At 41.4% G+C, this 19,784-nt stretch overlaps 1 protein-coding gene and 1 long non-coding RNA gene across 11 annotated transcripts in view; one reads left to right on the forward strand and one right to left on the reverse strand.

The window, feature by feature from the left end:
• Positions 1-4,142, forward strand: part of LOC146442933 (uncharacterized) — a 30,791-nt gene extending 26,649 nt beyond the window's left edge. For 3 of the 5 annotated variants that reach the window (XR_014849501.1, XR_014849502.1, XR_014849504.1), the window contains one exon: positions 38-4,142. This is a non-coding gene — a long non-coding RNA (uncharacterized LOC146442933). The remainder of the gene's footprint in view (positions 1-37) is intronic. The other 2 variants (XR_014849503.1, XR_014849505.1) reach the window with 2 other exon arrangements.
• PRR5 (proline rich 5) overlaps positions 1-19,784 on the reverse strand; it is an 85,323-nt gene that overhangs the window by 12,128 nt on the left and 53,411 nt on the right. For all 6 annotated transcript variants that reach the window (XM_085049768.1, XM_085049769.1, XM_085049770.1 and 3 more), the window contains 2 exons: positions 16,356-16,447; positions 13,657-13,797 (listed from right to left, as the gene is read on the reverse strand). In XM_085049768.1, the coding sequence (XP_084905894.1) occupies positions 13,657-13,797; positions 16,356-16,447 (233 nt within the window). The remainder of the gene's footprint in view (positions 1-13,656; positions 13,798-16,355; positions 16,448-19,784) is intronic.

Here is a 19,784-nt window from a genome sequence, read left to right on the forward strand (position 1 = left end):
ATAAAATAAAATATAAATAAAATCTGTGTTCCTGCAGGCTCGGGGGAACAAATGAAGCAGACCTTCAGGACCCAGGCCCTGCCAGGAGCAGACATGGCACCACGGAATGCACAGGATGTCTTGGTGCTTAGGTTACCAACTTCTGGACTCAAGAAAGAAAGGAGGGAAAAGGCAGACTTCTGGATTGTTAAACAAAGTCATTTCAGGAACGATCACTCTTGGTGACTTAATGGACCAGAAGAGGAAAGTTTTCTGCCCACAGACAAGAAATGACTATGTAGGGCTCAGATCATGGCCACATAACACACTCTGAACTTCAGTCTGCTGGGGCATCCTCCTTATGGGGACACAGGGGCATCCTCGATGGCTGGACTCACCCTTGTCTACCAATAAAATGCTGAAGCAGTCCTGACCTGGTGCTATTTGAAAGGAGACACTGCCAGAAGCATTTACAGGGTCAGTTCCGAAAACAAAGGGAAGTCCTGGCCTCGTGTACTGCCCTGTCTTAACCACACAGGAAAACACCTAAGAAATGTAACTATTTTCTGCTTAAAAGCAGCAGATTCCTTGGAGAAAAGAAAAACCCATTAACAATCACATTTCTCTCCTTGATTGACAACAGGCTGGATCAATACGACTGAAATAAACACTCAGGCAATGGTGATAATCTGACACATACTGGATAACAATCATTGCCCAACCACTCCCAGAGAAAATGGAAATTAAAAATCACAAGGCAGACATAGAATCATATCTGTAGTGAAAACACATTATTCAGCCAACACTGCCGGTGGAGAATTGATAAGGGTGTGCAGACTGCAGTGCACACCCTGATGACCACATAAACGGCAAGATCTGCTGCTTGGCATAGTCAAAGGGAGAGAGCAGCAGCCTTGCTTGTGACGTATTTGGAAACCAGTGCCCTTTACAGGACAGGACTACTTGTTATCCCACTTTCACTGCATCACAGCCTTCTGGAACTTTGGTAACACAGACCAAACCCTGCCTCAGGGCAGGCAAGCACTAGTCCTTGCCACATCAATGGCACAGCATAGCCCCCAGTTACCCTATGGGTCACATTCTGGATGGAGATCTGCAGTCCTCCATCTTCCTTAGAACAGACAGATGCACATACTTAACAGCCAATCATCTGATTTTACTGATCTTCCAGACAAAATCACAGACTGCTCACAGACAAACCTATGGCAGCGAAGTTATGTTATGGTTTACTTGGTTGAGAAGAGACCTCAGGAGTTGTCCCCAGGTATGTACAACTTTTGTTTGCCCTACAGCACCATTTCATTATCTAAACCCATCCAGCACATGCTCCGGAGGAGACCATGGTGGGCTCTTGGAGTAGCAAGTGTTACCCAACAGCTGAAGCCTTCCTCTAGTGCACAGCTGTTCAGAGCTGCTGCTCTTACTGCACCACAGAGCATCATCCTGGAACTCTCTTGCTCACATGCCCTCCATCTTCAGCGGCACTCAAAGGAAAAACTCAAAGATCTCACTCTCATACCCACTGCAGGAACTCACACACAAGTAAGAGGAGATACTAGGCTCTGTCACCTCCAATGCCCACCTTGTTCCCTGGATGTTAGTCCTGCAGAGCAAATCCCATAGTATTATGCAAATTTGTATAGCAAATATGTATAATTTGTATACAATTACAGTACATCTGTGTAGCAGCATCTGGCCTCCATTTACACATGCAGTCAATGCAAACTGATGAGTAAACTCATGGAAGTATTAGATGTAATCATGGATTCTTCTCAGCCTTTGCAATCTTGACACCAAGGGTAACAAAATGCATAGAATCAGCCATGCAGTATCAGAATAAAAGTTAACTAAATTCAACGTTTTCTTGCCAACAGTGATTGCAGGAGAAATGCACAGACAAAGAAAGGAAATAGGGCATGCTCAGTGGAGGCTTTCTTGGAGAATATGCTGATGCTTCTAGCAAACAGGGATGTAAAAACTTGCTGCACGGGACTTTGCAGTAGCCCTTAAGCATAAACAATCTGTGCTAGAAATTCTTTAACCAACAAGATGAAGATGGTCAATAACTGACAGAATAACTAGTTTCCAGAAATAAAAAACCAGCTTAAACACTGAGTTTTCTGAACAAATGAGAGGATGGATCTCCTTGGTACTTTTGCAAAATGCTTTTCTGTGTAGTTGCTGTTTCCCAATTTAGGAGGTGAGTGAATGCAATGCTGAATTGTTCTGCTCAGTCACCTTCAAAGACAGTGATGTTCAGATGACCATCCTGTGCTTCAGTTTGTGTTTACTGACACTGAGCACCACCAAGAAGAGCTTGGTTTCTCTGTTCAGCTATTTGTCTCAACTGATAAGATGCCCCTGACACATCTCTTCTCCAGGCTGAACAGCCCCAGATCTCTCAGTCTTTCCTCACAGTCTTTTCTCCTGTCCCTTTACCATCTTCACAGTGCTTTGCTGGACTCTCTCAAGGAGGGCCATGTCTCTCCTGTCGTGAGGAGCCCAGAGCTGCACACAGCACTCTAGCTGTAGCCTCACAAGTGCAGAGCAGAGGGGCAGGATCACCTCCCTGCCCTCCTGACAATACTTTGTCTAACACAGCCCAGGATACCACTGGCCTTCCTTGCAGCCAGGGTCCACTGCTGGCACATGTTCTTCTACTAGTTTCAACAGGGCTCAACATTTCTGGAGCACTCTACATCTGAGAGCTTCAAGCCTCATAAAAGTGCGGCGTAAACTCACTGTGAGGGATTACATGATCAACCAATCCATTTTGGAGAGACATCTGGGTAATGAAATGCCCTGCATCCAAGTAACTGGGAGCAAGCGACAAGGGCTGGGAGTTTAATAGATCTGCTCCTGCTTCTAGCCCACTTGTCCATGTTTGTCAGGCTAGAAAATTTTGCATACTTCCTCCTGGGTTTCCTTGATGACTCATGCTACTTCCACCCCAAGAAAATAACTCTGACATTTTTTACCCTTTAGGAAACAGATTCAGAATGGAATCAAAACTGCTTCAAGCAGAGACTAAATTTTGCTTTGTCGAAGCCTGTGCTGACTAAGCTGACCTGATCTGCTCTGTGTGCCTCCTTCCCTGTGAGGGTTCCTCTGCTGCAGTCCAAAGGGAAATCAAGAAAATGTGCCTGGGCTGTGAGGAAACAGAAGTCATACCTTTGCAGACTGGAACAAGCTGGAAAAAAGTAGTTTGCCCTCTGAGATGGCTCTTTGAGTCCAGTGGAAGGGGATGAGAATTCACAATGGACTCACTTTCAGTAAACCTCTCAGACTATGTGATGTGTGTTTGCAAACAGGTATTACCTCATGGCAGAATGAAGTGGGAAAAGCAGGACTTGAATATCAAATTCCTTAATGCTCTAAGTCAGAATAACCCTGTTAGGTTAATCACTTTATACCAGTTTACAACCATGGGAAGCTGTGGCCAATGCATTACGTGTCCATTCCTAGGCATTGGAATCCTTTTTGCACATGTTGGACAGACACAGCTGCGTAATTCATGGTTGAATTATTATGAGCCCTCGATAGCATTGCCTCACTTTATTTTTTCCTCTCTTTATTTTATCCTAAATGGCATATTAGTAAAGCCTGTGCCTCTTCCTTTTCTCATAGCAACAGCAGCCACAGGAGGGAGAGGCAGAGGAGCTTGCCAGTGCCGTACTGCCACAGAAGTCAGCATTTCAGATCACTGTTACTGCCTCAGAAAGATCTTGTCATATTCACTTTAATCTCCAGCAAGTGTCAAATTATGTCAATGTCAGTGTGAGAAGCTGCTCTGTCTCTTCCTTTCTTTCATTGGTGAGATACAGACAAAAGATAAGGAAGACAAAACATGCAGCCATGGTTTCTGTTCAGCTGGTGAGTTTTTCAAATGGCTTGGCTGCACAAGGATAGCTAGCAATAGGCTTTTTCTTTCCAGAAGAACCAAACACTAAAAGTAGGCTAGTTTTCCCCTGATCTACAGCTATACAATGTCTTATGCTTCTTTAAACTGTCATTAAACATTTTCTATGAGACTGCAAAACAAAAACCAGAAGATGAAGACCAGTAAAAGATATTAAATGATTGAAACTAAGGAAGGTTTTGAGGGTTTAAATACAGCGCTTAGGATTCTGCAGAAGCTGAACAGCCAGTTTGTTAATAAAGATCCAAAGAAAATAATGGTATGCAATTTCTTCCTTTTATGGGTTATGGGCTAGAGGTCGTCCAATTTCCACCTAAGTGACTCCCCTGGGCACAGGCCAGAGCAGTCAAATAAGCTCCTGTGACTTTCCAACAACTGAACAAATGAATCGACACAAAGCTAAATTTATCTGAAGAGCTTTTTATGGAACACATTTGAGCTGGAGTTAGCTTATGTGCATTCACAAATGCAGATAAGGACTGCTTTAGGACTGTCACACTCACGGGCAAATACACATGTGCACGGAAATGCATGAGATCACCTGTGAGTTGACAAATAGTAAGATGTGATGTTTAACATCAAAGAGAATAAATAATCTCATTTTTTTAGGCTCCCTCTGGAAGTTGTTGCTGATCTACACATTTTAGGCTCATCTAACCTTGCTGGGGAATTGATGACTTTTAACTCTTAAGTATTCAAGACTTTTGCTCAGCCTTGGGTGTTTTCTCACTCATTATAAGAAAATCCATCTTACCTTTACTTTCAGGCAGCTACTCAAAGAGAAAAAAAGATGGCAGAGCCCTCCCTCAGTGCATCCAGGCTGTTTTGAAGAGACATCCAAGTAAAGCTTTTGAAGAGCCACAAACATTAACTTGACTGCTGTTACCCACTTGTGAGGATTTCTGACATTGCCTTTCAGTCACTCTCCCCTTTTAAATCATTAATGAGCATCCTCCGAGCTCCTTCACTCTTTAAAGGTGACTGAATCTATTAGAAGAATTTTCTTCTTTTCTGAAATACACTTGAAATAGACTGAGCAGACATGTCAGCTATGCCTTCTGGATTTTTAAAAAATTTTTGCTATTTCTGGTAGCAACACCATTTTCATCACCAGTACTCATGCCTGTGAGCGAGAAAGTAGCAGATCACCTGTCTATCCTGGTACTTTGCAGTTACTCTTGAGGAGACAGCTTCCATCAATCCCAGAACACATAAGTTTAGGAGTCCAGGAGCCTGGCAGCCAGGGTCTGAGGCAGCTCTCCTGGCTTGTAGCAAAAGCTTTGCTGAAAGCAGCACGTTCCTACGTTACAGTTTAATTTCAATTTAAAAATCTGTGCCAATTCAAAATACTTGGAAAGTAGCTGATTGGATCTAGAGCCAATACCCTCTGTAAGTAACCCAATGTGCAGAGACAGCAAAGAAATACCAACGTACAAAATCTGAGTTCACAGCCAGTGAACAGCCAAACAGTCTGTGGATTAGGGACGTGATTGCAGGAGTGCCTCTGAAGGGCTGACTTTCCCTCATCCATCACATGCCAAGGATGTGGCAACTCCACGCTCTGGCAAAATTCAGCAGTATTCAGAATTCTTACAAAAACCATAGAGAGCTACATGAAATGGAAACCAAAGGATGCCCTGACCTACCTCTTCGCAATATCACTACTACCGAAACAAAATTTGTTTTTCCCCCTCAGTGCTGGCTAGTGCTTTAATTTAACCCATATAATATCATGTAGCCACTTCCAGGGAGCAAATCTCCTTGCCTCTGTTTCAAACGTTATCAACATGGGTATATATACAACCTTATTCTAGAGATTTACAGTCAATTATTGCCCAATTCCACCTCTAATATACAAGGGCTTCAGCAGAGCTGCATTAACTTCATACTGCCTAAACATCTGTTCTCATTTGGTTCAGGAGAAACAATACAAATATCCCACTGCTTATTCCAAGGTTTTGTTGTCTTCAACTAAACAAGGCTCATGAGTAATACAGCAGGAATGAAGTATTTTTGAGGTATTTTTTTGTTGGAGCCCAACCATCAACCTACAACAAAAGGACAAGGCTTCCAGGTGACCTCTGAGCACTGAGGTCAGTGATGTATTTTAACAGTCATAAAATCACTTTTGTGATATTTGTCTCCTTGCTTCTTTCTGTTCCCCCTTTGTACATCTAGATACATGTACTGTGTCGTGTACCAGGCTGCACAATCTGTAATGCAGAGACCACATTTTCATTGTGTTTATACAGTGCCCAGTGCATGAAGCCTCTTGTCTAGCAATAACGGAGGCTTGGAGATACCTGGTGTCCAGTAGCAGAAGCAGCTGACAATTCTTAGCCTCCTCAGAAGGAATTTAATAGGTTTTATGCAACAGCCACTCCAAGTATAACTGTATTTTGCAAAATACTTTTCTGACAGATTTCAGCCAGGCCAAATGATGGTTCTTCCTCTTGCCAGAGGAAGTATCCTTGTTTTTTGGTTTGCATTTGGATAAGAAAGCACTAAAGCACAAGGCCCCGCCTAATGACTTCAAACCAGAGGCCTTTGGATTCACTCTCAAGAGCACATTCCCTCTCTGCATACTTGCCTTGTCCCACGACAGCTTCCACCCTCTTCCTGATGGATGGTCATTCTCAGCCAAACCATAGCCATGGCCAGCCACTTTACCATGCCAAAGCCATAACTGGAGGCACTGGGCACAACTGCCTGTCACTTCACTGTAACCTCGTGCTGTAAGTTTCGCTGCCACTGCCATGTAGCTCACTGAGAACAGAAGAAGGTTTGCAACAGATAACGGTATAAATCAAATAAGGTAATCTGAATCCTGCTTTTTCACATTATCATCTGTTTATCTTTTAATTGCTTGTAATAACTGGGTAGCGGCAAGCTAATTAATTTCACAGTGCGTGTCACATATCACCCTGTCACATAGTTGTTTCTTCTGCAGCTGCAACAAAACTTAGGGTAAGACTGTGAAATCACTGACAGAAGGCAATTAACAGTGCCTACTCACCCTGGGAGAAAAGATGCCTCCGAGAGACTCATTCTATCATTCCCTATCTTTAGCAAATTACAACAAATGGGCCTTTTTATTTTTGGAAGAAATACACCACAAAGGAGTTGCCCTTTGCAAAAGTCCCTGTGCCACCAGCATGGTGCCACCATGCTGGATGCATGGGCTGCTGGTTCTGGCACTGGCAACCACAGACCAGGAGAGGAAAAGCTTGGGGATGAGGCTCGATGGTATGCCAGAGAAGGTGGTTCCATACCTTTCACAACTCTCCCTTCTTAGCACACCTTCTGCAGAGAAGGGAGAAGCTAAGACATTTTACATAATTTGTTTTAATCAGCCTGTTAGCTAAAATGGAAACATGTCTTCCCATAATAGTACAAGTCTATAGCATATAAACAGGCAAGCGCCAAAACCCCAGGAACCACTCCCATGGGAAAATACAATTGTGTTAGGGAGGAAAAGAGTCAGAAGGCCAACATATGGGAAAGTAAAAGGTGATGACGCAGCCAGCAAGATGATGGGAGAGGAAGCAGCACTATCAGTAAGTACCCGTGCTCAAAATGCAGCAAGCACTGTGCAGCCCCTTCTCTGCCACATGAAAGGCTCTTGGAGAAGAAGAACGAGGACACGCCTCTCAATCTCCTGGCAGGAAGCTTCTCTACTCACCTTATGCCCAGACAGAAAGCTTTGGTAGAAGCATGGCGGCACCTGTTCAGGGACTAGCCAAGCCACTGTGCACCCCATCCCAGTGCAGTGCACATCTGACTGAGAACCAATGTGACCTGGCTCCGAAAACCAAAGAAAAGACCATGTTTGCAACACTAGGAAATGACCCCATGCAGCTTTTCTGTTGGACACCACTTTTGATGTTCTTCTTGTGAATAGTGCCTGGTGAATCCCAGGACAGAATGGGAGGACCCCAACCACAGGCTTGGCTGTCCCTGCCACCTGCTAGACACAGCTCGGTCACACAGAGCAAAGCTTTTGTGCCAGGTGCTGGTAAACACCCCTCAGGGTGCTGGTGGCACCTGGGATTGCTCAAAGCTTTGTGGTCCATGCTAACAGTCAAAAAGTGCGTGCCACCTCCTGTGGATTCCACCTGTAGTGCCCTGGGCAATTCAAAAGCCACTATTCCCTTGTGACTTTGTCTACCTGGGGTCATTCAAGGAAATGAAATTATACTAACTGAATTAATAACAGCAATTTGTTAAGATAAATCGTGCTTAGGCTTCTGATGGAAAATGGAAGCATCATTAATTGCCTCTCTTCCTACTTCTTTAATTCTTAGAATGAGTGTCCATACAGAGTTCTAATGAGGTTTAATTAATTTTCTTTAAAAGGTAGCTTAGATTAACTTTCTCATATTCCTCCTGTAGACAACTCATGAATTACAGTATTAAAGCACCCTGAGTCAAAGGATTCTTGCACCATGGGAACATTTTCTTCTCAGAGTTTCTCAACCGTTAAAATTTCTATGCAATCTTTTATGCCAGATTTAGTCTACTAGCCCAAATGGGTCCATAAAAAGCATCTGTACAGATGAACGCAACTAGTTAAAATTTTCTCCCTCTTACTCAACAAAGTTACAGGGTCTGCAACGACATGCTAATTCAAGGTAAGAATCATTTTACTGATTTCGCTCTACTTAGGTAAGGATTAAGGCTTTGCCTACCAATGTACTTGTACTGGTTTTAATAGATCAGTTTCATCACTAGAGGCAAACTCCAGGAGACATTTATTTTAGTTTAACCAACTCCACCTGAAGCCATACCTTTGGTTAAGTAATTGGTATCCTTCACAGAACTGACACTTTATTTAACGTGAGTATTCTTAAAATGCACCATGAGTGTAACAACCAAAGGGAGTCTGCACAATGCAAACTGCCTTCAAAAACAACTGTGTTTAATTGGTATGAACAAAATTATGGTTGTGTTCCCAAAAACCATCCCTCTGTTAAAGATGAGGGATAAGATGCATATTTAAATTACTATGACATGGTGTTCATGAGACAGGTTCATACCATTATATGTTGTTTCGTGGTTTTCCACTGTTTAATTTTACAGAAGTGTTGTCAAATATGTTGAGAGCTAGTTTTGGACAGTACTCAATTTGAAAACAAAATTGCTTCTTTTTTCGTGGCAATGGACCTCCATTGTCCTTAGGACAAAGAGGGCCCACATGAGTGCAGAACTATTAAGGCATGTGGTGCACAAGCATGGGCTCTGTTGGAGTTCATACTGAACAAGCCCCTGCCAGTCAGGAATGGTTAGGAGTGACGACCACTGCTCCCCAGCCTCTGCCCCTAGAGACACAACAATATGAAGAAACTCAAAATCAAATATGACAAGTACACTTCACCAGCAAAACCATTAACATTTTAATTTTAAAAAGATCTTTTTTCCTGTAACAAATGAATGCTATGCCTGTTAAAAGTCCCAGCAATACAAACTCATTCAAGGATAACAAACCTGTGTCAATTTAACTAGTGAAAACTGCAATTGCTGATAGAGACAATAAATGAACTAGAATAAGAGAGAATATTGCATAGAAACAAACATATCTACAATATACTCTGAAGTGTCAATCTTGAGGGCCAGATTCTCACTTATGCATGTGTGAACACAAAGCAACAGAGGGCTCTTCCCTATGTGCCCTGGCTGCAAGATTTCTTTTGCCTTATGGGGCTGATGCAAACAACACAGACAAACCACCCTTCCACCAGGAAGGAAGAAAAAATTCAAATTTATGCACAACTCAGGGGAAGCACATGTTTTTGATACGGTGATTTATATTAAAACAAGGTCTAAAATACATTTATTTATTGGTTTCCTCTTTTTGTGTTATCTAAATTAGGAACTCAGACAAAGGTAAAGAGAAATTAAAAGCATGTGGAAACCTCACATCCATACCACTTTGTTCAACCTATGCTTCAGGTCTAAGAGGCTTAGTAAGAAAACTTTCCAAAAGCAACCACCACTTGTGAAAACCTATGTCCATAAAGAAATAACTGCAACTGGCATTGCAGTGTTACAGCACATCTATAGCTGCACCTTTCTGATAGCAAAGGGTATTTTGTTTTTAACCACTATGCTGTCCTTGGTTTGATGTGTGGCTGCTGAGATGGAAAAACAGCACTCTCTGCATTTCACTTTCACATCTTGCAATGTACTTTTCCACTCCCTTTAAATGGAAAGAACTTTGCAGAAATAACAAAAAGGTCACACTGGGCAGTTTTACATATTTATTTTGTCTTCCTTTATAGAGAGAGACAGCGGACAAGGAAGTCCAAACAAGGCACAGACAGCCAAAGAGGAAACCACAGGTTTTATTTTTCTCTTCAGAGATTATATTTAGCAAGGCCTCATCCCCCAGTATGAGAGATACAGTGTTATGTTTCGTGAGGCCTCCTCCCTCAGAACAAGAGAAACTGTGTTGTGCTCTTCTTGGTTTTTTAAATATGTCAAGTCACCCTGAGAGATTCTGTGAACCCAAATAATCCTGATGTTAACTGAAAGATTTAGATGAACACACTTTAATTCTTCTCTTCCAGCTTTGTGAGACCTCAGGAGAGATACCTGGAGATAAGATTTTGCAGTTTCAGTGACATGGGTAATCTTTGACAACATACTTCGGGAAGCAAGTCAGATCGTGGTAGTTTTGCTCTCTTTGGTTCAGAAATTTCTTTTCTAAACTTTTCCTCTATTTACCCCTATCCCTCCAGTCACCCAACCCTCACTTCACCCAAAATGAGCTCCTGTGCATCATTCTGTGCTGAAAAGCAGTGTTCATTTTTTGCTTCCCTCAGTCATGACTCTGCTCTTGAATTCCCCGCAAATTAAACAGAAGCATCCTGGAGGCACTTCAGCTTGTGTTTCCTGTGAGCAGCCACAGAAGATTAACATTTCAGTTTGTGCTTTGTAACTGAGTCAGACTATGCTGGCAACTCACAGCTCGAGTAATACAAGGCCCTTCCTCCAAGCCACGATAAAACTACCACTGACTGACACAACAGGAATATCATTCCTCCCAGAGTTCTCTCTTTCCTGAAAGATTGCTGGTTTGTAATTACACTAGGTTATAGCAATGGTGAGAAGTAGCTCTATTGAACTACTTAATTATTAGAATCCAAGTCTAATAATTAACCTAAGGACTGATTTCTACTCCTTTAAATAGAGCAGTTCAATTTCCTCTTTAAAAAATTTCCCTTTCTGTCCAATAAGGAAAATGCCTTCTCCTGACAAAACAGAGCTTTTCCCCTACACCATGACAAGCTAAGACATAATACCAGATGCACCTTGCATTTGTTCCAAAAGCTCTGCCACTTTAATCCAGTCTAACAGAACAGAGTGGTGCATTGCCACCTCTGACATTACAACTGCTGTCTTAAAGAACATGAGCTATTCCTTTACTACATCACACATAACAGCATGAGGCTATCAAGGACAGAAACAGGGAATCTTAGCACTAAGTTGAACACTGTCTAGAGCCAACATCCCTATCATCATCTTCTCTCCATGAGAGTCCGCTCCAGTGTCACTAAGTTTCTTATGGAAGAGATATTCACAGTGGACAGAAATAGGGATTAGATAACATCCCCATCAGGACATCATCTCTCAGTCTGGGAAATCCAAGCTCACAAGACCATCATGTGCTCATTGGACAGCTGAATTGCTATCTCTCTTCCAGCCATATTAACACATGGAGGTCAGCTAAATTGAGAAAATTCCATTATGTCACAAATGTATAAAATTTGCTTTGGTTTAACATAACATTTGAGTTCAGAAACATGTCTTTACTCTGAATTGCAACTACTCACTAACACTGCTAAATATGTACATAGCTAATTCCCAGATCTTCTGAGCTTTTCCCACAATTTCCATTACATTTTAAACCACAAGATTGGCAGAGCTATTGCCGAGAAAAGACTTTCACCATTCCCACCACACAAGCATAGGCAAAATATGCAGAAATAAACACCCAGGGGCAAATTCCCCTCTCACTTGGTTATTGATTTCCATCAACAGCTTTGCAAAGAAAATGGATTTGACCCTTTGCCCTAAACAGGCGTCCACCGTGTTAACACTTTGGGTTGCTGAAGAAAGCAGATTTGCAAAGAAAAAATCAGGATGTTACTCAGTTTCCAGCTTACCACTGAATCCATTCAAAGCCAGATCCTGCCTAGAGCCAACACAGACTCCCTAAAGTAACCACAAAAAGCTTGCAGACCTGTTAGCAACAATGCTGCTGAAGCCTGATTTAGAATACCTCATACCTACGAAGGGCCTCAGAGGGAACGTTCCTGAGAAGAAGGTTTTTACAATGGTACTGTCTCATGCGGAGTCTCTGGTGTCTGCTAACACAGCTGGGTTCATGGTTCAATCACTGTGAATTCCTTGATGCCTCATTACACAGTTGAGTCCATGCTCCAGCTTTTCCCTGAATCTCCTCTCCCCTCTCCAGCCAGTTTCACTGGTTTCCATGAAACTGCCATACTACTGTCATTGTGTCACAATCAGCCAGCAGTTTCAAGAAGCTTTTGGGAGGTGGGGGCTATGAGAAGGGAGACAAGACCAAGCAGACACTCCTATAGGATAAAAATCTTTTTCTGGGACAACCAGGTTAAACACACCCTTAAACACCCCAACAAATGGACACTGGAATAGCTGAGATTTCACTGAGAGGTGAAATCCCATTTCTTGACCCAGCAGAAGAATCTTACTTTTTTCCTCCATTTTCAAAACTGGCCTCATCAGATTATCCTGCTCTTCAAAACGGTTTCAGATACAGAACTAATTCATACTGTGATGAAGAGCAAAGAAATACGTTTATAAAAAAGTCAGAAGCCAGAAAAATCTGGATTTCCTCACCCTTTAAGAATCTACTCCTGGTTCTCTCCTTCTCTTCCGCCTCATTCCCTTTCTTCTCATGATACCTCGTGCTTTTCTTTAATTAAGCAAATAAAGATATCTTTATATCACCTTTCGCCCGGAATTCTTCATTTTGTTTCTCCTATGACTATACACACACACACACACACACACGGACAAAACCTAACACTGAACGTAAATACTAGTATCTAGTCCTAATGTTTTTGTATCACCAATTTTGGTAGACTTTGGTTCCAGTGACCGCGGTTCAACCATAAACTGCATATTCACCTTGCTACCTATTCCAAATGTGAAGCTTCATATCCTGAACTGCTAATGCAGCAACACACAGCATCTAATGGAAATCATGTTATCACTGCACACTTGTCACCTTGCAAAACTTCATGTTCCAAGGCCTAGTCTCAAACCAAGTCTGTACTCCCACACCCTCTGGATCTTATGGCATCTCTACAGCCCCTGCTTTTAGATAGTAGGAGGTTTAGATATTAGATAGTTTAATTATTACATTATAATTATTGCATTATTTTACCATTATATGTCACATTATTTATTATTATGTTATTAGATATATATTATATGACACATTATTATAGAGCACATTATTATAATACTATTGGATAATTTAGATATTAGGTAATTAGATTTTTTAGACACTAGACAGTAGGATATTTAGATACTAGAATATTAGGATTTAGATATTATGACCACAGGAGCAGAGAAGCTCTGGCATTCTGGGTAAGAAGTTTGCAGTGACCAAGCAAAACCAGAGACTGTTAAAGAAGACTTCAGCAATGCAGCGCAGAAAGGCAGATGGAGAAAAGTAACCAATTTACCTGAAGTATTAACAGCATCTGAATAATAGATGGTGGAACTCTGGCTCTGGAACGGGATAATGCATCTTCCAATTTTATATTGAGGGTAATTATATTCCTAAAATGCAGAAGTGCCAATTGCCGAACCGAAGGCTCTTTTCCCTTGGAACCAGAAAGAAAGCAAGACAGATTATGAGCAGTGTGAAAATGAGTTTCAAAATCCTCTGTTCAAATTCCTTCCTCCCATCCTGATGGATTACAAGAATGGTAAACCCAAGTGAAACACGAAGGAAATATAAAAAAGGACAGAGAGCAGCCCCCGCCAAGCCTGCACAGTAAATTTGATTTGGCAGTAATGAACTCTACAGTGACTGAGTTTGACTGCATGTGGAGAGGATGAAGGGTTGGGGTGGGATGAGAGCTGGATCATATATGAATATTTGGTATTTTAACAGTACAGCACAAATTACATGTATTGTAAGTCAAAAAAAAAAAAAAGCAGGGATGCATATTGGTTGAATTTCCATTATTTTGTAAGATTTTGACTACTTGCTGGTTACCGTCTTGAAATTTTGCAGGAAACCTGACTCAGCCCACCTGTGGATCCTCTTTTCTCTACAGTTTGAAAAACTTCACTGTAAGGAGCAGAGCTGAAGTTCCATATTGCATTTTCAAAGCCATCTGTTTTCAGTTCAACAATACCTTCTCACTGAGCAAAACACCCAGCAGTAGAATACAACTCCAGCTCTGTCTGCAGAGATTAAAGGAGCCTGCCTTATGTAGAGTTGTAGAACTGTTTCTCTTTCTGGCCTTAGGTGTTTTTGCTTGGGTATATAAGGCTGTACACATGGAAGGTCTGGTATTCAACTGGTGTTGACTTAAGTCTGGAATAAAGAAGCCTGAGCCAACCCTACCCATTCCTTATTATTTTTTTAATTATTTAAACAGAAGTAAGGAAGGCCCCAAATCTGCTTCAGTTGCTAATTAATAGAATTTACAAGAGCACATAGGCACCAGTTGGGCTTTTGGAAGTAACCTCAGAACATCAGCAACTAGATCTATTTGAATTTACATGGGACTTAGCGCTCTTAAACACTGAAGGTTCCTTTGGAAATTTAAGCAATTATTTCCATCTGATGGGGAAGAAGACTTGTTAGCGTGGATAACACATAATCACGAAGATTATATGCAGGTGCTTTTTATTTGGGCTCGGAAGACAGGGGTGAGATGTACCCAAATCTGACCTCGACACTGATTTGATGCGAACACATTTTATACTCTTCCCTTACATAACAGTGGTATAATCATATGTTAATCATCAACTTAATATTGTTCCATTGTTTTCCCCCAAGCATGACTTTAAGCCGCCCTCCTCCCGCAATATTTCTGATTTATTTCACAGGTGCAAATCCGCATGATTTAGCTAAAACAATTCCTGATATTTTCTAAACAATCTTCGTGCTCATGTCACCCTGTGCTTGTACATGCAGGTCCCCAGGTGCAGTTCTACATTACCTACCCCTGTTCCTAAAGCCTATTTTTAGCTATCCCGATTTTAGAAACATTTCAACCCTATGTTAACAGACTCATATCACTAAAATATTTTCAAAGGCCACAGAAACACAACAGAGAATAGGGATGTTTGGTGCAATTTTCAAAAACAACTGAGTGAGTTTTAATTTAGTTAAGTGCTTTGGAAAAACATGCTTAGAGCCAACCTAGATCTCTACATGTCCAAATATCTTGGATTTCAATTACAGGGCACTTAGAAAAATGTCCCATTGTGTTCTAGTATGTTTTTAATAGCATCTTATTTCTATCACTTTAGAGTTTCTACTGGTAAAACACAAGTCTATGGGTGAACTAGTCCTGTATGTTTTCTGAGCTCTTCCCTTTCAGAATAAAATACAGTGTGAAACAGAAGCTTTCCCTCTAAATTCAGACTTCATACCTGTTATGGTGTGAAGATGCAAATGGTAATATCGTTAACATTTGGGCAATCATTTTAGGCAAAAAGTCCCCTTGGAAAAATGGGAGAAGGTTTCTGAAGTTTCCCCACATATGTTCAGGCCCCAAGTTCCCACTAAAATCTGTAGGCATCTATGAGCAACTGCAAAGATCACTCACAGAGATCTGGTACAGACTGAGTGATAATAAGACTTCAGTGATAATACTCTCTGGCCATCACTACATTAGAAGATCACGTATCTCTTGTGTATTTAAAATTACTGGAAAAAAAATCTGTGCTCATCTAAACTGGTCAAACTCCATTGACTGTTGCTGTCTATTTACCATAGCATAGAATTTGATCTCAGAAATACAATTCCTTTTCAAAAGTGGAAATACATCAAAGACAAAATTCACATTGCAGAGAAGGAAATGCATATATTTAAATCAACACAGCTCCACTTATTTCACTGGGCAACATTTCAATTTATCATTCACAACCTTTTTTGACTTTTAGTGTGATTGACAGAAGTATTAACCAGCTTCCACGCACTCCACTTCTGTTTTCAAAGTTCGCCTTCATCTTTTCCACCCAAGCACTTGAAATCATTTGCATAAGTAACTTATTTGCATGACATGACTACAGCGAACAGCTGCACTGGAAGGTTGGCCCACGGAGAGAGAATTAAGGATTGCATCAAACTGCTGCTGAACCAGTAAAGTTGCTTTTTCCAGTTTTTCAGGATTCTATTGTAATAGAGTAATTTTTTCACCTGCACAGGATAGAAAATCGCCTGCAGCATGGGCAGGACATCACTGAAGAAAAAATCCCAGGTTTCAGCTAAGGTATCCAGTAGTTTCTGCCCTGCAAAAACACAAAAAAAACTAGTGAACAGCTTTGGTTGTAACCAGCTAACTGCAAAAATTAAACATGCCAGAAACAATGTGAATCTGCTACTATATGCTAAGATGAATCATGCAGCAGCTACTATTAGCAGTATGGAATTATTACTCCTTTTGGTGTATCACATCCTTCCATACTTGTGTCTTTTTAGGTGACACATCTAATGTTCTTAATAAACTCTGAGACTTTGAGGTTACTCAGGAAAACCCTTTGAAGAACAATGGGTAACAGCCCAGGCTACAGTACTCCTCTTGCAGTAATATCTCCTGGACAGGACTGTGGAGGAGAGCAGGGGAAGGACACAGCAGATTAAGTGTGGAAGCATTCCTGCAGAGGAATTTACCCCACCATGCTCCCTCCTGCCTTTCAGGCTGCAGGGCAGCAGAGCAAACCACACTCTGTGGAGATGCTCTGTAAAGCATCCCCTCAAACTGATCCCTAGTAGCTTTTCCACTGTTCCCTTTTCCACTTACACAGAAAATCTCACCAAAGATCCATGATAAAGAACAATGGTGTTAGGACTTTATCATTTTTACTGTAATTTTCAAGGGATGCAAGTAGAATTTGCTATGGGGGAGTTCCCCATGGTCCTCACAGCAAGGCCACCCACATGTCCATTCCTGTCTCAGCTGCAGTCACCTGGAATCCTCCCCAGTGGAATCTAGAGAAGCTCTGGCCAGGTTGTACAACCAAATTGGACATTGAGTTCCTCACAGAATATTTTACACAACACAGAGGCAAATGCAGGAGCTGGAATTCACAGAGAGAATATGGTTCAATAGGATTCCAGCTTCAGATCCCTGTTCCCCAAAATGGCCTGTGTGACCTTGGACAAGGCTCTTTACCATCCCTACACCCCCAACCCAATTGTGAGAGAAGAGCAATGACCCTGCACCTCCCCCAGCAAGTATTATAGAGAAGAACACATCAGAGATTCTGAGGCATTCCACCAAGACAATATGACTTACCAGGAAGCAAATTCAGTAGCAATCAATCAATATTACTACTGGTGTCAGAATCTGATACTATTTGTAATTTTTGTATTACAACATTACTTTGAGCCTCAGCCACAGAATATTTTGCCCAGAATTACACACATATCACAAAACAATTATGCATGAAAGCAATAACACTACTTACTTAACTCAAAGTTAACCAAGTGTCAATCTTTACTATGGGATACTTGATCCTCCTGCCTTTTTAAGCACATGATGGATAGCATCAGCTCTGGTGAATTTGCAGCTCCTGAATTGTTCCTGGTTTGATGACTTCAAGTGCTTTCAGTGACAAATGTGGGTCACCATGCTATACTGCAGGTGCTGGTTTGTGGAACACACCAAGGTCTTATTTTCCTCACCACCAGGCAGGAGTTGTCTCTGTCCTGCACATTCATGTGCAAGACTGAAAAGGGTGCTCTGTTTCTCTTTTTAAAACCTTTTAAAAAATTTTGTTTTCAATTAGTTCTAATGAAACACAGCAGGGAACCAAGTCCAAAAATTCTGTGATTCTGTGATTTTCAAAACTTTCTGCAAGACAAAACCTCTCCTAAGTGTGCTTTTTTTCCTCTTATGAAAACTTCAACACCAAATGGAGAGTGAAACTCAAGCCACAGGATGGAGACAACCTGAGATTTGAGGGCAGGACTTCTGCTGCTGCAGACCCACCAAGGGAGTCCTGCTCAGAATGGGAGTTCCCAAGACTTCCAGCTCTGTCTTGGGTGTTTTGAGAGCCACGGAGTCACCAACTACAGGATGGACTCTGGAGCAGGGCTGCATCTGCTGCCAAGAAACCCAAATTCCAGCCTTGGAAACTCTCCATGCACACCTCCCCAGGAAAGCTGTGTGTCAGAAAGACCTCTGCCTCTGAATGAGATACCTGTATTACTGCTATCCTCCTGTAACTTGCCAGTTTTAGAGATACCATTTCTGAGCAGAGACATGGAAAAAACATGACCAGTTTAATTCTCACCTTACCAGAATTACTGACCATATCTTACGGGGCAACCACAAAGTGACACACTGAATCAAAAACCAAAGTAAGTTTTAAATCAACACCTTGCTGAAATTTGGTATTTCCTAAACATGCGCCTATATTTGAAAGCCCTTTAGCGGTCTCACATTCTAGGTTTTTATCTAAGCTTTGATCTCAAACATCAGATACAGTATTTTTTATTTTCAAGCTGGTAATACCAGGAAAAAAAGAAAGGTCGGTCTGTATCTCATTTGCTGATTTTATACTTATAAAACAACTTCCTTTGTGATTTACAAAGCAGCTATGAAGGCCTTGAGATCCCAACAGCCCTCCCGTGCCCTCCAAGCTATTATTTTATATAACTGTGGAATTTGGTGTTCAGCTTAAGGAATTTCAGTACTCTTTTTGTGGGCTTTGGGGCATTTAATGTGAAATTGGTTCTCTTTTTGCGGTGTTCAGGGTGACTGTTTTTTCATCAGAAAATCTTGATTCCATAGCACCACCTAAATCTGATCAGCTGTACTGTCAGTAATATAATGTCACACACAGGGTTTATAGATAGCTGAGACTAATGGAAAGAGTTGTCTCCAAGCTCCTGCTTAAGCAGTATATTTAGACTAAGTGACATGACTACAGCTTTGCAAAAGGAAAGATGCATTTCTTTAAAATTGCCTTTACTCCCCAAAGATCTTTAGAATGTTTACATGGGCAATAATTCTTGAAGCTACTACAAAACCACTTCACCATCTGATGTATAGAATCACAGAATTGTTTAGGCTGGAAAAGACCTCCAAGATCATCAAGTCCAATCATTAACCCAGCACTGCCAAGGCCACCTCTATGCCATGTCCCCAGGTGCCACATCTACATGTCTTTTATATACCTCCAGAGCTGGTGACACCACCATTCCCATGGCGTCTTGTTCCAATGACTGAACAACTCTTCTGGTGAAGAAACCCTTTTCTAACACGCAATCTAAATCTCCCCTAGCATAACTTGCATGCCAAATCTAGGACTAGACAGCATATTTAACAACACTACTAAATGCCACATAATAGCATAAAACAAAATATGGGTGGCTATAAAGCAACACACTAGGTGAAGGTTTATCTTTGATGTTACTTCAATGAGGTGGCACCTCCAAAAGGTGTAGACAGTTAAATAGAGCCTTGACTTTTAAAACAAGAACCAGTGCCCGACCTCATCTATGTCAGCACGACCCCAGAACAACTCTTAAAAGAAGCTACAGCATTATTTTGGACTTAGATACTTAAACTAACTGGGATATTTGTGCTTCATTTTTTATTACATATTTCAGTTTATTTTC

Source organism: Lichenostomus cassidix, chromosome 1Ab (assembly GCF_008360975.1).
Source record: "Lichenostomus cassidix isolate B80296 chromosome 1Ab, HeHo_3.0, whole genome shotgun sequence".
NCBI lineage: Eukaryota > Metazoa > Chordata > Aves > Passeriformes > Meliphagidae > Lichenostomus > Lichenostomus cassidix.